Below are 18910 nucleotides of genomic sequence, written 5' to 3' on the forward strand. Positions count from 1 at the left end.
TTATGCTCATCTTGTCCAGCAGCAGACTGCAGCCTGGCTGCATGTATCCGAGAAACAGTCGTATAATTCATTGCTGTGAGAATAAGTCAAACCCCGAGACTTAATTTAGATTGCAGTGGACTGAAGTCAGGCTGAGGAAGAGCTCTGGGGTTGGCTTTGCACCAGCAATGCCTTTCTTGCCTCACAGCAGCACAATGCTCTCCAGAATGTGCCACTTGTTGCCACGAAAAAAACACTGAAGCAATCCTGTTGGCTTCTAACCCTCAAGCACACGCTCCTCTCCTACACTGTCCTGTTTCTCAGAGAAACCTTCCCCCCCACAAGGACTTTCCCAGTTATCCAAATCTCAAGAACAAGATTATTCAAAACAGGAGTGGAGTAAAATGTCCATGAACAGAAAAATGAGTGATGCCTGGGGCTCAGAGGACCTTGCCAGGGTAGAAAGGGTAAGAAGGAAGGTCAGACAGGCTGCAGAAGAAAAGCATAGCACCAGCTCCTTTTTCTTTCAGATCTCTGCCGCAGGCAGCAGAGAAGGCACATCAATTCCCAGGCCAGGGCTTATGGCTGATACTGATAAAGCATTCAGAAGATTACACATGCATTTTTTTCAGTGTGGGTATAAACTATGGCCTACCAAAAACCTGAGCCACTGTCAAATAAATGGGAACTGTGCACCTGAGTTTGCTGCCACGCTAGAACAGTTTGGTCCTGTTAAGCTTCAGACAGCCCTTTTCTAGAAAGCAAGGCATATCCATCAGGGCTGCGCATCAGTGCGCTCAAGCTCTTCTCCTTCCCCAGGGATTTACTGAGTCTACAGACTCAAGAGGCAGATGCTGGGCACAGGGGGACCGGGACAGCCTTGGCATCTTCCAAGCAAGAACCACCTTCCCTGCTACAGGCTGCCAGTCACCCTGCCATACTTGCCCTGAGCTGCTTACAAGAAAACTTCCTGGACCTGAAACATCTGGGCTTGGCCTCTGCCTTCCCTACAGCCACCGTGGTCACTCCTAGTCCCCTTTCATCCTATAAAGCTCTCTCCTTTCCCCATCACTTTCCACCCAAATCCTTGCCATCACCAGTCTATCCCCAGGATGCTTTCTAGAGGTGCCGCAGTGTTCACAACTGAAAGGTGCTGATGTATTTACTTTAAAAATACCCAATTAGATGTTCCAAACACTTCATTATGGCACCATCATGATAGGACTGCAGGCTCTGGCACGAACGTGGGGAGTTTGCCTTTACTCCTTCACAGCTTTGCCGAGAGCAAAAGGCAGCACCACACTGACTGCATGCTGATAACAGGTCAGTCTGTCATTAGTCCAGCCTGCTGGCACCACAAATACAGTTATCTGGCTAAACTGATTGTCATTAGAAAACTTGCTATTTATTTTATAAGAGCATGGTAGGCCCTTGAAATAATTCAATTGCTTCAATTGACCTTCCAGCATGCACTTCGTTGGCCTGCAGGGCCACTTCCCATGGCTCCTGTTCTTCAAAGGGCAGGCTGCCAAGAAAGATGGTTTGCAGAAGAGTCCGAATGAAGCTTGATGAGAGGACAGAGTCCCATCCACTAGCCTGAGGACAGAGAAAAGCTGCCTGGGCTTCAAATTCTCTGGCACCAAAGTGAATGCAACAGGGGATCGCCCCTTTGCTAGTCAGCCTGGGAGAAGAGGCAACAATTTGTATCAGGTTGGTAGTGGCAGCAGAGTCAAGCTGGGGTGTTAATTGAGAGGACCAAGATGTGGGTGGAGAACCTGGAGTTCCCCTTGTTGCCCAAATTCTGCAAAACAGTGCTAGAGCCCTCTTTGGAGAAGCATAGATGGTAGGTCATGTCCATGGGTGGGTTTTGAGAGCACATAGTGGGAAGGTAGCTTTCATCTCTTGCAAGACTGTCTTGCACCTGTGTCCCTCCTTTCTCCTCTGTCCCAACTGCACCTTGAACTGAGTCTACTCCAGCCTTTCTGAAAGCTCTCCTTCTACAAGCCTCCTCCATAACCTGCCAGACAAGGAAGAGCTCTGACTGGAGACCTCTTTCCCCACTGCATGTGAAAAGCCTGTCCAGAAGCTCTTGGGGGAGCAGGGGTGAAGAGCACAAGGGCTTACCCAGAGCCAGAGGTCATCTCACCAAGCACCCAGGCACCACTGCTCTAGTCAGCATCTTGCTCTGCTGGGTCCTCCCTCATGGGAGCTGTGCTTTGTCCCCAGTTAACTGCATGCCTGTGGCAGCCTCCAGCATTGCTAAGATGAAACAGGAACCAGTGGTGACCAGGCACTGTGAATGCCATGACTGGAAAGACTCATCTGCACCACAACTCCTCAGGCCTGGTGTCACCCTTGCAAGCACTAGGGCCTCCACCAAGGGAGGAGACTAACACTGCTCATCATACTGACAGGCTGGTCCCTCTGGGTTCACTGTACTTTCTGAGCACAGGAGAAACACCATGTTCCTCCTCAGCAGGTCCTACCCCACTGGGTGGGGAGACCTGGTGAATCACCATGCCTGATGAGCTGTACAGAGCAGAGCGAGAGCTCCCAGAGATGTGCAGCACCATGTGATTCCTCTTTAATTACACCGGCACTTAATAGTTTGCTGGTAAACACCTTGTAACCACATGTGCCTAGAGATTACTGGGTAATTACGCTTAGTGGATCACCATGTAACAGGGAGCATGGTTTAGGGAAGACAAAAATAACCAAGCAAACATGCTACATTCATCAGTACCTGCCATGAAGCCTTCCTGCCCAAATGCTAAGCTGGCCAGCCTCCTGTCACGTCTCCTTCCCCAGCTTTCTGAGACTATGGGAGCCTCCAAACAGGAAAGAGATGCCAGAGGTTGGGATAGTCTGGGGAAACTTTCCACTTTGCATACCAAGCCCTCTGCCAGAGCTCTCCGTGCTCTGACAGGCTGTCAGCTGCTCAGAGGAAAGAGGACGGCGGATCAATTGTACTGGTCCCCTCCACCCTGAATTAACTTGCCATGGGGACAGATTCTGGTCTCCCTCTTCAGGGGTGCACACTGGAGACAAAAAGGTTCTGGAAAATATCTAGTTTGTGAACCAGCTTCAATCACCCATTGCAAAACTGATCCAGAGCCTGCAAACCTTGGTTTGACCCAGGAGTTTGCCAGGATTTCACCTCCCTAAGGAGTCACTCAGATCTGTGTTGCCCATAACAAGGGGCACCTTGCTCCTGACAAGACCAGTGCCAAGACTTCCAGCAGCCCCCCACTCCCCACAGAGCTGGGTCAAAAGAGACAACATGCAAATGGGTCCCATGGGTCCCACAGGTACTCACAGACCATCTTCACTGCATGGACCTGCAGCACCCACAGCTCATGGCTACTTTCAAAGCAGCAGAAGGGATTATTCACACTCATTTCAGAGAATCTTAAATCCCTGGGGCACTTGACAGCTTCAACCCTTTGCTTTTCGATGAGCACAAACACAGCCTTGGTCACATTAAACTCCCCGCAACAGGCCAGTTTGAGGGAGAGGTTGAGTGCAGAACATAGATTTCAGGGGTGATTTTAAGGGATGTTCTCTTGGGCAAGGGTTTGTACTACAGGATCCAGCTTCAATGGAAATGCAGAGCAGCACTGATAAACCTGTTTATGAATTATGAATCCACGTGCAACCAATTAGCAGTGCTAACCAGAGTGGGAGGTATAAATAGTATAGCTAATGTAAATATCAACACTCTGCCCTCCAAATGCTTGCTGCACACCTGGTAAGCCCAGGACAGGCCACCTTCCTGGCCAGCACAGCCCTTGCACCCTCAGGGCCACCTGGTCTGCTCTGCAGCCTCAGGATATGAGTTCACACCCAAAAATCAAGGGCCTCTTCCTCTTCACCTTAAAAGCAAGATTTCCATATGGCTTCGCCTTCCCTGCATCATGTGAGATGACAACATGGGACCTCCAACCCTGGGACCCATACCAGGGTGAAAAGCAAACCCTTGTTCCCTTAACAAGGGCAGGTGACTGGCATGCTGTGCACAAAGCATCTTCAGAGATACACCCGTACAGCCCAGCAAATCCTGCACAGAGCTCCCCAGAGGCCTCACGGTTTTTCACAACCGCATGGTTTGAGGACAGCTGTGGCCACAGCACCAGGTTTCCTGACTCACATCAGCTTCAGACAGGACAGAAGTGTTATCAAAATGCACCAAGTAAAATGGAAAAAATGTAGGAATTCACAGATTGGATGGTGGCATTTTATCCTCAGCTGTCCTCACTGGTTTGCCAGTCCCAAAATTTGGTCCTGCAGCCGCAGGTACACCTGTATGTCATCACCCCATGCACACTCTAGCTTCATCACCCATCATCCTCTTCCTGCACCTCCCTCTCATATCTGCACAGGTAGGGTCCTGTGCACCAGGACAGAGACCAGAATGGGCAGGTTGGAGTACAACTGAGCCTGCTGGCTTGATCCTACCACATCCGAGTCCTCAGCCACTACAGGAACTAGGGAAGAATAAAACAAACCAAAAAAAAAAAAAAATCAATGCAGAGATCAGCAGAGCTGGCCATGCCTGGGAGGCTGAGCCTCAAGCAGGGTTGGGAAGCCTCTGACCAACAAGTAGCACTGAGCTCCCCTGAGCCACTGGCCACTAGCAAAAGGCTGCAAAAGCCATTGCAGGTCACTGCCAGGTAGCATCACTACAGCAACATAAGAGATGGCACAGAGGGCCCTGACACAAGGCTCCTGGGCTCCTTTTTTGCCTTGCAGGCATGCAAACCTGAAGGGTACAGGTTGGGTAGGGATGCACTGAGCTGGGTGAGGCAGCAGCAAGAGGGGAAACAGTTTCTGGCAACATTCACACCAGTCACTAGAACATGCTGACAGAAGAGCGTGCCCCACACCCCATGCCTTGCTTACAGAGCCAGCTGGGAGAGGAATCATGCCATTGCTAAGAACAGACGTGAGCCAGCATTGGCTATGACAAACCCTGCTTTGAGCCCCTCAGCTACTGGGAAGAAGTCTGGAAGCCTAACAGGGTAGAATCTGCTGCCTTGCAGGGTTTGCCCAGCCCTGGTAGCAGCTGTGGTCCCTTTGGGACCCCAAGTAACCAACCTATAGCACAGGAAGTAATCAGCAGATATTACAAAGTTCCCAAACCTTTACTAAAACACACAACTACTTAGTAATGGCAATATTTAGGCAAAGATTGCCGAGCCATCCAAAGGGCTAGGCGAGCGCTGTGGTGGCAGCCTGCTGCTGGCAAATCCAGAAGCCGAGGCAAGGCCGAGTGATGCGCCCAAGGTCTGAGCAAGGCAGTGGCAGAAGGAGGAGCACCTCCCAAGAGACTGCCAGCTGTGCACTCGCTGCCTGCCCAGTGGCCTCCTCCTGTGAGTCATGTCAGAGCAACAGGCAGGCAGCACGTTTGGGTCTGCTGGCACCAATCTGTGTGTGGGAGGACCCAATAAAGGAGTTTTGCGGTGCAATCAGATAGTTCTAACACACCAGTCCCATAAACAACCCTTATCGCTATCAGCAGCCAGCCTAGCTATTAAGAGCTGGAAAGGAATCCCAAAAGGAACAAACACGCATTTGTCAAAACTGGCTTAGAGGAAGCTAAGTCCCACCTGACCGCTGTGATCACTGACCCCAGCGAGCACCGTGCGCCATCCCAGCCCTCTGCACCAGACCCAAGCTCATCACCCAGAGAGGCTGAGGGAGGCCCCTTTGTTACCAGGCATCCAGCAGGCTCAGAAAGAATCAGTCCCTATTGTTTCCTACCTGGGCACCACCAGCTCTGCACCCTCGGGAAGGGGGCTAGCTCCTGTCCCAGGTGTGGCTCGTGCAGAGGGCACCTGGAAAGTTTTTTTGCCTCTGACACAGCCCAACAGAGCTGGAATCACCTGTTCTGTTGCTTTGCAGCATGCCAAGGCATTTTTCACAGTGTTTTGCTTGGGAACCACCCCAAGCCCTCGGATTGAGAAACCTCAACACACCAATGCAATGGAGAAGTCATTTCTCTTTCTGCCTGGGGGAGTCCTCCTTTCTTCACAAAGCCTCTAGGACCTACAGGAGGGAGGGCAACTTATTCCAGGAGGAAGACCCTCAGATGGCCATCAGCGTTAACTCTGGGGGCCCACCACTTTTAAAGGAATGGATCAGAACTGTGCTAGCAAGGTGGGTACAGCCATCACACATCAGATCAGTGAGGAAAGAAAAATTGATTGTCACTCAATCAACCCTGATCAATTTTTCCAGACTCTGCAACAAGGACACAAAACCAGAAGTAACCAGACTAGTACCAGGTGCCAGTTCTCATCCTATGCAGCACATTTCCAAGCTCTGCTTCTTTAGAAATTCATACACAGCACGTGAGTGCCTGTCCCTCTCACAGAACAGAAACACGCACATCCCCAGCTGCAAAAGGTACATGTCTTTCGGGATTACACCTGTGCTTTGCTCAGGTCCCTGGTTTCTGGGTCTCTCCTTACCCTGCCCCTCCTCCCCATTGGCTGTTGCCCCCATGTCCGTTTATATGTAGGCAGCAGCAGCAGCAAGTGAGCCTGCTGCCTGTCAAGAGTGCTCCAGACTCCTCACCATGTTGCATATCGACATTTTAGTCCATGATCTGCCCTCCAAGCCCCAGAAATACAAGCCAAGAAAAGTACTCGGTGGAGATAAGCACCATGGCTTAGCTCACATGAAAGAAGGGCGCCAGCAAAGCCAGACCCTGTCAGAAAGCAAAAGGCAGGCAGGAAAATAATAACAAAAACCCCAAAACATCCCATTAGGCTCGTCAGCCCTGTCGTGACATTTTCTTTCCAATTCTCCCAGCCAGTCAGTGCCATACCAGCCCCAACCCCATAGCATAGGCAAGGGAAAGCCGTACTTACTGCTAGTGCTCATCTTGCCGGTCCTCCTCCGTCCTCCTCATTCAACAAAGGGGGCAAAGATGCTCTTTAAATCCTTTTTCTTCCACTCCCCCGTCAGCGGGAGGAGGCTGCCTCTCCCTTTCCTAGGAAAAATATTTCGGTGCGATCCGCCAGCTAACGCATCCCCAGGCAGCTCCGCGACCCAGCACGGCTGCCTCCGTGGCCGCCGCTGCGCTCCCTGCCGAGCGGCCGGATGGCAAGGTCAAGGGTGTCGGCGGCGGGGAGGGGGCGACGCGAGGCGGGGGCGCCCGGGACCGGCCCGGGGGAGGGTCCCAGCCGCGCCGCACCGGGCGAGGCGCTGCCATGCACTGCGGAGCGCGGCCGCGGCCGCTCCTCTTATAGCGGGGTGTGGAGCCGCGGCGGGGGCCGCGCAGCGCCGCGTAGCGCCGCTCCCCGCCCGCCCCGCCCCACGGCGCAGCCCGCGGACGGACGGACGGACGGACGGACGGACGGGGCGGCGGGCGGACCGACGGGCGGGCGGCAGCGCCGGGCGGGGCAGCGCGGAGCGGAGCGGAGCGGCGCGGGGGGCGGCGGCGGCGGCCCGGCCCCGGGGGGCGGCTGCGGGACACGCCGCCTCGGCACCGCCGCCATCTGCTGGGCACCGCCTGCCCGCTGCCCTGCCTGCCTGCCCTGCCTGCAGCGCTGCCCTGCCCTGCCTGCCCGCTGCCCTGCCTGCCTGCCCTGCCTGCAGTGCTGCCCTGCCCTGCCTGCCCGCTGCCCTGCCTGCCTGCCCGCTGCCCTGCCTGCCTGCCCTGCCTGCAGTGCTGCCCTGCCCTGCCTGCCCGCTGCCCTGCCCTGCCTGCCCGCTGCCCTGCCTGCCCTGCCTGCAGCGCTGCCCTGCCTGCCTGCCTGCCCTGCCCTGCCTGCCTGCCTGCCCTGCCTGCAGTGCTGCCCTGCCCTGCCTGCCCGCTGCCCTGCCTGCCTGCCCTGCTTGCAGCGCTGCCCTGCCCTGCCTGCCCACTGCCCTGCCCTGCCTGCCCGCTGCCCTGCCTGCCCTGCCTGCAGCGCTGCCCTGCCCTGCCTGCCCGCTGCCCTGCCTGCCCTGCCTGCAGTGCTGCCCTGCCCTGCCTGCCCGCTGCCCTGCCCTGCCTGCCCTGCCCTGCCTGCAGTGCTGCCCTGCCCTGCCTGCCCGTTGCCCGGCCCAGCCTGCAGTGCTGCCCTGCCTGCCCGCTGCCCTGCCCTGCCTTCAGTGCTGCCCGCTGCTGGCCCTGCCTCCTCTTCTGCCCTGCCTGCAGTGCTGCCTGCCATCTAGCCCTGCCTGCTGCCCTGCCCTGCCTGCAGTTCTGCCAGTGGTCTGGCTCTGCCCACTGTGCTGCCTGTGGTCTAGTCCTGCCTGCTGTGCTGCCCTGCCTGCATTCCCGCCCGTGGTCTGTCCCTGGCTGCTGCCCTGCCCTTCTTTCTAGCCTGTCTTCAACCCTGCATGCTGCCCTGCCTGGTGGCCAACCAGCTGCCCTGCCTGTGGCTCTGCCCGCGGCTCCGGGGCCTCCGGACTGGTCCCTCCTCACCTGGGACACCCCTCCCCCCACAGGCCCCACGGGGCTCCCCCCCAGCATGGTGCTGCCAGCTGCCAGTCCCATGCTGCTCACTCATGGGCTTGGCCCGGTGGTGGCTGAGCATGCAAAGAAACGTTGTCCCAGGACAGAGGCATTTAGCAATTGATGCTAAAAACTGGATTTCCTCTTGTGCCAAGGTTCCCGTCCAGCAGCTGTCCAGGCTGCCTGCCCCAGCTGTCCTGGCAGTCCCATGCCAGGAGCAAGGAGGGGCTGTGGGTGTCTGCATGGCACCTGGCTGTAGGATGGAGAAGGGGGGCTCTTCCCATGCGATGAGCTAGCAGCCTTCTCTGCTAGCAGCACATCAGGATTCCTGGAAGGGCTTCAAAGCCATTAGATCATTGTTTTGTTTGTGAGATGCTATTTATCAGAATAAAGCCTCACCCAGTGGAGCTGCTCCCAGGATGTGAGCAGAGACAGGGCTGTGCCCACCCTGCCTGCAGAGCCCCCGAGAAGCTGCACTGCGATTCAAAGAGGCAAGCTACAATCGTGCCGCTAATGAAAGGGGTTTTTCATGTAGCGTGACAGGCGCCGCATCTCTCCCGCTCCTGGGGCTGGAGCGCTGCTCAGAGAGGGCCTTTTGCTTTCCCTTTCTCTTGCTGTTTTTTTTGCAGCAGCAGATGTTTGCGGTGACATGACAAGACAGGTAGCAGGTCCTGTGAGCTACGCCTGCGCTGCCGGTGATACAGCCAGCTCGCTGCAAGCCCTGCTGCCTGTCCCCTTTGGCTCTGTCCCCTTCCCAGAGGCAGTGGGTGTGTGTGAACAGCAGGGCTGGAGGGAACAGGCAAGCAGAGAGCAGTGCTGCTGATATGGCTCGGCAGGATGGCTCGGGCTGTCCCGTGGTGCTAATTTGGGGCCCTTTGTGAAGTTTCCCTGTGCATGACAAGTGCCCAGATCTCCCCTCCTCAAGGAAGAACGCAGGACCCCAATCGCAGCTAGGCTCACACCCATCGTATCAATAATGTCCATTTGGGGAGTCAATAAAGCAGACATGATGTGAGCTGGTCCCCACGGTTCAGCGAGCTAATTAAGCTTCTTCCGCTGACCTGGTTTCCAAATCTTGTTAACTTGCTGCCTTCAGAGCAACTTGAAATTTCCAGCACAGACAGGCTGGGATTGCAGAGGGCTGCAGAGGAGGACAGGGTGCTTTGGCGGAGCTCAGGGGGAACCAGTGCAGAACCTCTTCGCCTTGGTCCCCTCCCAGCAGGGTGGTGCTGGCATGGCAGATCTGTGCTGTGGGGAAGGGAGAGGGGGTGCTGCCAGTAGGGAGGTGGGCAGGGCATCAGGTGCCCCCTGCCATGGGATTTTTGGGTTTTGGCAGCGGTGAGCTGACAGCAGGGAGCTCTAACTCTTGTCACCTCCCTGCCTCAGCCAGCAGCTACTGCACAGGGGCCTGACCCCAGCCAGGCTGCAGCAAGGGCCCATGGTGCAGGGTGCTGCTCAGAGCCCCTCACGATCAGCGCTGCCCAGGGTGTTTTGGAAATCCCATTTCCTTTTCTTTGACTGAGGAAACTGGCTGCAAAAGCTGTCACAAAAGGATGTTAGGGATGCCTGAGACAAGAAGTCAGAAATGAGGAAATGTCAAGATGTTAACGCAGCCTCCTTTCATCCCTTTGTGCCTGTGCATTGCAACACGGTCTTTCACAGCAATTATTAGATGCGTGTTTTTCCCATAAGGCGCCTGCCTCATTCGGTACCCAGCATGTGCCACGTAGCTCAGGCTGTGCAGAGGAAGCTGCTGCCTTCAGGACCCTGCACCGTTCAGTGAAAAGGGGCACGGCACTGGTGAGGGTAAGAGGCTCGACAGAAGAGTGCTAATTTAATTTGATTTTACTGTCAGCTTCCCTGGACACTGGGTTTCTTCTCCCTGCCTCCACGCCTTTGTGAGATGCTAAGAGAGTGACCTGAACCAAACTTTCCTCACCTGGTTGATAACTGTCTTTCTTCTTTCCCCGACACTGGCTCGTCATTGAGAGAGCTGGAAGTTGGTGGCTGCATGTGGAGCCATCAGGAGCTGGGCTCGAAATGTATCTTGTGCTATACCAGCACTAGGAACTTGGAGATACCAGGCTCACTGCCTCTCTCACCAGTGGCTCGGGAAGCCACCACGCACATATTTCTGTGTGAGGCTGCACTCAGCCACTGTCCCTGGGAAGGTCCTCAAGGCTGGAGGGGCAGGTCCCATCCCGCTTCTGCAGAGTGGGATGCCTGGGGAAAAGCCCAGGGAAGGGGATCCCTCCTCATTCCTGAGTGACTTGGGGACCAGGTGAGGAATGGAGAGGCTGCAAGGGGAATATCAGATAGCAGGTCCCAAAGCCAGCAGGAAGGATTAGGAGAGGTCGGAGAGCTACAAGATCATATAAGCGTATCTGTCCCCAAAGCACAAGGGGGAATGGTTCAGCAGCAGCCTTAGCTCTGGCATTTCTGGTTTATTTGAAGCCATAACATCCCTTTCAGCACCCCTAGGTACAGACATATGCATACATACGTGTTTACAAACACGCACACATACAGTCACATGGAACAGTTTTCAGAGGTCTCTCTGTAGGAGCCCCAGGCCTTCCACCTGCTTTCTTTCCCCTTCAACTGGTAGTCATCCTGATGAACAGCCTTCACTGCCGGGCCCTGTGAATTACAGTTTCAGGAGGAGTGGAAATGCCTTGGCCAGAGATCCCAGCTGCAGCCCTTGCTCCAGAGTGCCGTAGCACAAGTGTGTCTGTGTGTCCCAGGGGCACCAGCTGGCCAAACCCACCCCTGCCAACACGAGCTCCTGGCAGACGTGCCTGCATGTGTGCTGGCAGCAAAAGGCTCTCCTTTCTTAGCGAGAAGATTTAAGTCCAAACAACAGCAGCGAGATGCCTGTGGGGACCCCAGCACAGCACAGCCCGCTGCCTCGCACGAAGCACTGGGCAGGCTGCAGAGAAGCAGGACTCTGACTCATCGGAAGCTGGTGACATTTTCCAAAAAAAGCCTGTAAGTCCAGGGCTGCGATGTTCCCAAAAGGCAGCAGAGAAGCCTAAGGGGTCTGGAGACCCCATTATACCACAGCACATGGTCTGCGTCATGGGGTGGAGGAAATTCCGCCTTGCTGGACAGTTCCCCACCCATTTTTCTCTTGTCCCCTGCTTCCCCTGTGAGGTGGGATCTGGCAGAGGTGAAGTCAGGAGTGGTCAGATGTTGCTGCCTGCTGCCCCACTGCAAAGCCCGACTCACTCTTCCAGTGATGACAGAATTACTTTCCAGATGATGGAGATAGTCACTTTACTTTGGGAGTGCCTGGAAAACAGCAACTGGGACCAGAGCAGTGAACTGGGCAGTGGGTGTTTTAAGAGGGGGCTATGGTGGGACCTGACAGCGCAGCTGGTGCCTTAGCCCGCACAGGACCCCGCTCCTGTTCCTCAGTCCCAGCAACCACCAAGTCATTCACCAGTGTTTGGCTGTCTTCCAGTTTACACAGGAGCACAACAGCACTTCCCAGCAATTCCCTGTGTCGGCAGGAGGAGACACAGACAGGCAGAGGCAGATGTTCCTCAGGCTGCCTGCATTAAAGCGATAATCAAATGATAGATTATTTTGAAGCAAACTCACATTTTCAGTCATTAATTTTAGTGCTGTGCAAATAGTTTCAGCAGAAAATAAATATCCACAGTGGAGAATGGTTGTGAAGCTGGATCTGCTTCAGGCGAAGCTGGTGTGCACCGTAGCCCAGCTGTAACCTGGAACCATCCTGCAAAGCCAGGCAGGGATGCCTACGCCATGCACGGGGGGAGCTACAGGTCCTCTGGCATTATCCATCTCGTTACCACAGGGACTGAGTCCCTAGGTCAAGTGAAACAAATGTTCCCAAATCAAAAGCAGATGAGTGAAAACAAGTGCCGCAGAACCTCTAGAGTGACTTGTCCTGCATGTCAGGAGTGCTGGGCCTTCTCCTCCCTGCCTGAAAGATCAGGACACCAGGAGACGAGAGGTGCTGCATGACCTGTCTAAGGGAGGAGTAATGGCAAAGGCCTTAGGACATGGGAAACCAGTGTTTGTCCTAAAACCTGCCAGAATCTTTCACTCCCTAGCCCTTCAGGAGAGCTGATGTCCCTGTGCAGACCTCTGCCACAGCAGCGTGCTGAAAAAGCCAACGAGCACGCTGTTGTGGCCTGCAGCCAGGCTGGGGTTCCCGGGCAAGATCAGGGCTTATTGCCTGAGATCAGGCATCTCCGGGCTGCTGCGTCTCGCCCGCTGTGTGTAGCTGAGCTGGTGTACACCATGCTGGTGCAGCCCTGCTCCCGGCCCCGCTGCAGGGTGAGCAGGGACCCTCCGGGGACAGCTGCCCGGCAAAGCCTGGCTGGCGGCTCCTGCCAAGCAGCATCAGCAAAGCAATGCAAAGGGAGATTTATACCAGCTGCAGCTCTGGCCCCCGAGGTACCTGACCTGCTTTCCCATTGCCAACTATGTTTCAACCCATTAAAGGTCATCGGAAGTTGGGTTTATTTTTAGTTTTCCCTTTTAAGTTGCCCTGAAGCAGTGAAGACTGATGGAAGGAAGAAACATCCTCCCTCCCATCAGCCGTTAGGGCAGGATCCCGAGATGTTGTTAATGGACAGCCTTGGCCGTCATGAGCTGCCTGTAAGAAGCCCAGCCCTTGGACCTCTCTGCTCGTGGAAGCTGGCTGGCACACCTCCCGTCTTCCCAGAGCTCCTCAGGGAGCACCACCTTCTCAGAAAGAGCAACGTCGCCTTGGCAAATGCTGCTTCTTACTTATTGCTGGAGTGCTGTTATCACGACAATTTGTTTTTCCTTTTGTTCCTCATATTGTTTCATGGGGAAACAGAATCAGGGAGATTCCAGGAGAATCTAGGAGATCTTCAGGCTGGAGCATGGCACTCCTCGCTCTGGGGGCTGGCAGCAAACCTCAGACCAGGTCTCCAGACCGTGCTGCATGTGCAGTTCAGGAGACCAAGCAACATCATTAAGAAAAGATAATTTCTTTTTACACTTCTAAGCATATGAAATACTGCACAATGGCTAGCCCCGGGAAAGCAGCGGGTTATCTCTTTTCTAGGAAATCTCACTTCTCTTTTTTACCTTGGTCTAAAAATGGAATGCAGACACTTAAAATAAATTCCCAGAGAACAAAACTGAGGAAACAATGGGATTTGAATCAAAGTGTTTGGATTAATTAGCTTAAACTGAAAGCTTTCATTCTGATTTCAATCTTGGCTTTATATACAAAAAATTAAAGCAGCAAAGCTTTGTAAGTTGAAAAATCAAAATGTTCCACTCTGAAAATATCAAAACAAGATGCTTAGCCTCACTGAGTTGCTTTGTTGCTTTTAAAAGGAAATGGCATGAAGACCAACACCTTTCCAAACAGCTTGGATCATTAAAATCTTAAAAAAAAAACCCTGGATCAGCACAAGCAATTAATATCTTCATCACTATTTATCTTTTTCTTCCAGAGGAAAGTCCAAAAATACTGATTTTTTCCAGATTATGAAAAGATTTCTTTAAATATGTTCCCTTTACTGTATGGTTAAGCGTGAGCTTGAGCTGTGTGAATTAGATGGGATGGTTTGTATGACTCGTCTTTGCTCAGGCTCCGTGATGGGCGCTGCTTGTATCAGCACTTGCTGGGCTGGCGGTAGGGAAAGCAGTGCTGGATTTGCTTTTTGGTGCTATGCGTGCAGGAGATGGCTATTCAGCCCCTTGCAACTCACATCGCAGATGTTGGAGGAAAAGGAATAAGGAGGTTGGGTTGTTATTCATGTTTGTAGTCTAAAAATGAACAAAATGTGTCTTCACGACCATTTTCCTACTGTGAGTGAAATTGAAAAATGAAAAACTGGAGATCTGGGGGGTTGTGCTCACTTTGTCATTTTTTGTTCTTCCCCACCCTGTTCATTTCTGTTTCATGGCAAAATAGGAACAAGGTAAAAGAAGAGGCAGGGGAGAATAATAAAGGGAAAGAGAGACTAGAAGGGAGAAATACAGGAAAACTGAGAAGTTAAAATGAAATATTTTGAAAGTTCAATTTTCTAGAGGTATTTCCAAGTGAAACACATTTCTTTTGGAAACCTCTCCAAGGAGAACAACTTTGACATTTTGAGCACTTTTTCCTTCTGATTTTCAGTCAGCTCTATTCAAGGCAGCACCTGAATGAGCCGTGGCTGCACATCCCTGGCAGGGTTTGCTCAGCGTGTTACCTTACCCATAGCGTCTTTAACACAGAGACAATAAAATCACCGCTGGAAATGAGTGTGGCTTCACTGAGTGCTCGTTAGTGTGGTGCACAGAGGCTGGCTTTCGCATGTCACCAACTGGTGGTTCCCAGCTGGGTGCTCACAGCAGTCCCTTGCAGATGGACTCTAGAGAGTCACCTTCCCTGGAGATGACCTGGCTGGTTGCACTCATGTCCCTGCTGAGCCTGGCGTTGCTGCACGGAATGCTGGTCCCGTATTTTTGAGCCTTCCCTTGTTTTTCCTTGCAAGCCCAGTTCTGCAGTCCCAGAGTGCTTGCCCCATTCTGGGGTTATTTCCCTGCCCTGTGGTCCATCCTGTGGACCAGGTGCAGCTGCGGATGCTTGGGGGCCGTGGGCAGCAGGGCTGGGACCTGGCTCCAAAAGTGTTTTTGCAATGTTGGGACGGTGTGGGGAGCAAGGTGCTGCTGGCGTGGTAGTTGCTGCCATCTAATGGCTCTGACAATTAATAAGCAGTATGGGGAGAGCCTGACTGCACTCTGCATCTCGGCTGGCTTGGTAGCTATCAGCTAATGGGCTCCCCCACGGGGCTGCAGGGCTGCTGTGGGGCACGCTGGGCCTGAGCAGCAGTGCAATGTCCTTTAGGGTGACACTGGGCACAGAGAGGAAGGCAGAGGTTGGGCATTGCTATTTCAAAGCCTAGGACAAGTTCCTTAGAGGTGATGCTTGCTGGTGCCAGCAGCTCTGCCCTACCAGGGGGAGGTCAAATGCACTGTCACACCCTGCCACCTACAAACTCATGGAAGCAGCAGGATTTGCATACTGAAGGGCTGCATCCTAAACTCCCCTCGGGAAATGAATGGGAATCTCCCAGTAGCCAAGAGCACCCCTCAGCCAACTGCCCCTTTCATGGCGAGGAGCTGGGCCATGCAACAAGTCCCAAGTGGGGTTGCGCTCCCAGCACCAGCTGTGCCTCGTGCTACATGTCCTGGATGGCAGAACCCCAGCCTCCCAGATGGGGACACCCAGTTCCCAGATGGCAGAACCCCAGTGCACTCACACGTCTCCGCTCCGCCAGCAAGGGTGGCTTGGTGCTGGCTGTGGTGCCCTGACAAGGGCCCTGCACACACACCTGGGTAGAAAAGCAGCTGCCTGGCTTGTGCCTCGCTGCCAGCAGCTCCCAGACCAGCCTGCAACTTGTAGGAAAGTAGCTCGGATTCGCCTCTCTGGAGCATGTTGCCCTGATGCAATGGTTTTCCGAACATCTTTGCAAAGAAAGGCACAGTGCCACCTTTTTTCAGATGGGAATAGCACAGACTCTGGACTTAGCAAAAGCTCCCCAGCATGCAGGGAACACATCAGAGACATCGTCCTCTGCTGCCCCATGGGAAAACCTGTCCAGCACATAGAAGGCCACAGTGCAAAGGCTGACATGGCTGCTTGCACATAGCTGTGTCCAGCCAGTGCTTTCCTTGTGTCCCTCTGGCTGGTGAGCAGCCTCCTCACCTGGGCCAGCAGAGAGGAGCCCCTTCAGGTCTCCAGGTCCAGAGAGGTGGGCAAGGCAGGAGGGTTCCCAGTCAGATCCTGCCTGAGCTCGCCACCCCCGTGTGGGCTGCGGGCATTTATCCACACCCCAGGTCCTGCCTGGCCATGCTCAGGGAGGTCTCAGTGCCCCTCTGAGGCTGGCAGCTGTCTACAAGCTACCTGCCATCAATTCTCCTGCATTATTGATAGGGTTAAGGCCATTTAATGTTCTGGCCAGTGCTGGGCTGAAATAATTCCAGCCTGGGAGAAGAGCAGGGATAAGAAGCCAAGGAGAGAAGCTGTGACTGGATGGGGCAGCAGGAAGGGTGGAGCTGGGGGACCTCTTTGCAGCAGCTCTGACATCAGTCAAGAGAGATCAGGTGGCCAAGAGACACTTTTCATCACCTGGGGACCCTCTTCTGCTGCGAAGACTGGGTGGATCTGGCTGCCAGCTGTGAGTTTGTCCTTGTGGGGCTGATTCCTGGGGGGGTGGCCATCTTGGGTGGGTGCACAGCAGGACCAGGCATCATGGTAGTGGAAATGTTGAGAAAGCGATGCTGGGGGTGAGAGGGGGCACAACAGCTACAGGGTCGGCACTGGCTAGAGGGGTGGTGGGAAGGGATCCTCTTCTGCAGGTGACATGGAGAGTAGCACCTACTCTACCCCAGGAGAGCCGGGGGTCTGGGACTGGGCTGCCTGGGGAGGTGGGACAAGCTGGGAACTTCAGAAGCTCAGGACAGATCTCGTGTCCCCTTGTGCCCTCCGCTGGGGCACAGGCATCCTTGCGCTGGATGGAGCTGCTGTGGGGCAGAGCCTGGCACCCCACCCCTCGTCCCTGCAGCCTTGTCACAGCGCAGGCAGGAGGGACCTGACAGGAGTCAGAGGGAGCTGGGAGGAGTATCCCGAGGGCGCATCATGGTTTCACCAGCTGTTAGCTCAGATCTCGCAGAGGATGCGAGGTCTGGGCTACCTCTGCAACCTTGGAAGAAGCTGTTCTAGAGGAAGAAAGAGGTTTTCCCCAATAGTCCTGTGCCTAAAAGCTACTGTGATGTGTGATGCTGTGGCTGTCCCCCCCCCCCCTGCAGCTGTTGTTGGAGCAGGGATGGTGCTGGAAGGTGTAGCTGTAGCTCTGCCCTTGCCTGGGCGAGGATGCTCAGCAAGGCAGCTTGCTGGAGCGGTGCCTGCTGTGGGCAGGCTGGCCGAGGAAGGGATGCAATGATCAAAAGAGCTCGAAAAGGCCTTGAGAGGCAGCACTATGGGGCTGCACGCTTGTGACTGCTATTCCTGGCTGCTCTCCTACACCTTATCGCTAAGCTCTTTATAGCGAAACCGGTGCCTCTGAGACACCTGCACATGCAGTATCAGAGCAGGGCTTTCCCTGCCGAGCCCAAACCTTCCTGCAAGCTGAATTGGACAAAACCCAAGATGTTTGCACAGGGCTGAACTAGAATGCTCCTCCCAGCAACACAGTGCCAGACAGGCGCTGCAGCAATCTTCAAACCCTGGAGCTCAGCTAGCTAGCTTTGGTCCTTCCTTCTTCCTTCCCATGCCTTATCTGTGGCCTCCACTTCCCTGGCTCTGTCTCCGCGCAGTCTGGAGGCTCCCCTGGGCGGTGACACCACACTGCTGCCTTTGGAGCGGTGGTCGCGTTCAGAGGGCTGCAGGCAGGAGCAGGGAGCATGCTTGGGGTTCACACCCCAATCCCAGGGAGGAGACCTCGAAGCAGCAGCCTGGGCTGCTCCCGGCACAGCTCCTGGGCGCGGGGGCAGCTGCTCTATGTGCCAAAGGGTGGTCCCAGCCTCCAGACCCTCCCAGGCACAGCCGACACACACAGTCCCTTTTCCAAGAGCACTTACTTCCTCTGCCTCTGGCTGAAAACAATGTGAGAGGAGCAGGGCTCAGCATTTCTGAAAATTAAGCGCTGAGTTCAGCTTAGTTCAGCCCCAGAGTCCACTTAACCCTTTGGTTGCAGGATGGAGCAAATTTCCGCGTGCAGGCAGCAGCTTTGGATTGCCGTGTGCAGCACAGGATGGAGAAAAGTAAGAAGGGTCTTGGAGGTGGAAGAAAAGTCTTGAGTGAGGGCCATCAGCGAAAAGAAATATCTCAAAAGCCAGCCCTGTCTGGCTGCATTTCAGTGACTTGCTGCACCAGTTTTGCTGCAGAACCATTGTGCTTCCCGTGTCCTGCAGCAGTGCATGAACCCTCTCCTTCCTGAGCTGCCCCCAGCTGCTAGCACACCAGGAAAGATGCTGTCTCAACGCCACCTGGTCTGGGGCATGCAAAGGTACGGTGGAGGTACATGGGGCATGTCCCTCTCCCCCATACTCCTGTCCCACCACCCGAGCAGCCAGGCAGGCACTAGGGAGCTGCCTGGAGGCCCAGGATTGCAGAGGGCATGGTGCGGGCAGGTGCTTATCACTGCTCTGCACCCATTTGCAGAGGGTGAAAGCAAAAGCAGAGTGCAAGAATGAGGAAATGTCCCCGCTGGCCTTGCTTGCTCCTGCCAGTGTCCCCACAGCTCCCCCCGGCCGCAGAAAATGCCACCCCTCCCCCCCCCTCCCCCCCCCCCCCCCCAATACCAGAGAATCAAAAACATGGAACAGGAGTTTGTTTGACCTGAAACAAAACTTTTCATCTTGTTTGTTTGCTTTTTTCCTCGACTGACGTTAGGTTTGGGCTGACTTCCTTTTTCTTTCAGGTTCATTTTTAAATAACAAAGTGAAAAGCAATGAGGCTGTTAGGTTTGGGCTGACTTCCTT

At 54.5% G+C, this 18910-nt stretch overlaps 1 protein-coding gene across 11 annotated transcripts in view; it reads right to left on the minus strand.

The window, feature by feature from the left end:
• The window catches only part of ABLIM3 (actin binding LIM protein family member 3), a 56136-nt gene extending 48701 nt beyond the window's left edge, over positions 1-7435 (minus strand). For 3 of the 11 annotated variants that reach the window (XM_056350174.1, XM_056350173.1, XM_056350169.1), the window contains exon 1: positions 6852-7430. In XM_056350174.1, coding sequence (XP_056206149.1) covers positions 6852-6864 — 13 coding nt within the window. In that variant the 5' untranslated portion in view covers positions 6865-7430. Of the gene's footprint in view, positions 1-6851 lie in introns of all 11 variants that reach the window. The other 8 variants (XM_056350170.1, XM_056350175.1, XM_056350171.1 and 5 more) reach the window with 5 other exon arrangements.
• Positions 7436-18910: the final 11475 nt, after the last annotated feature.

Source organism: Falco biarmicus, chromosome 8, assembly GCF_023638135.1.
Source record: "Falco biarmicus isolate bFalBia1 chromosome 8, bFalBia1.pri, whole genome shotgun sequence".
Classification (NCBI taxonomy): Eukaryota; Metazoa; Chordata; class Aves; order Falconiformes; family Falconidae; genus Falco; species Falco biarmicus.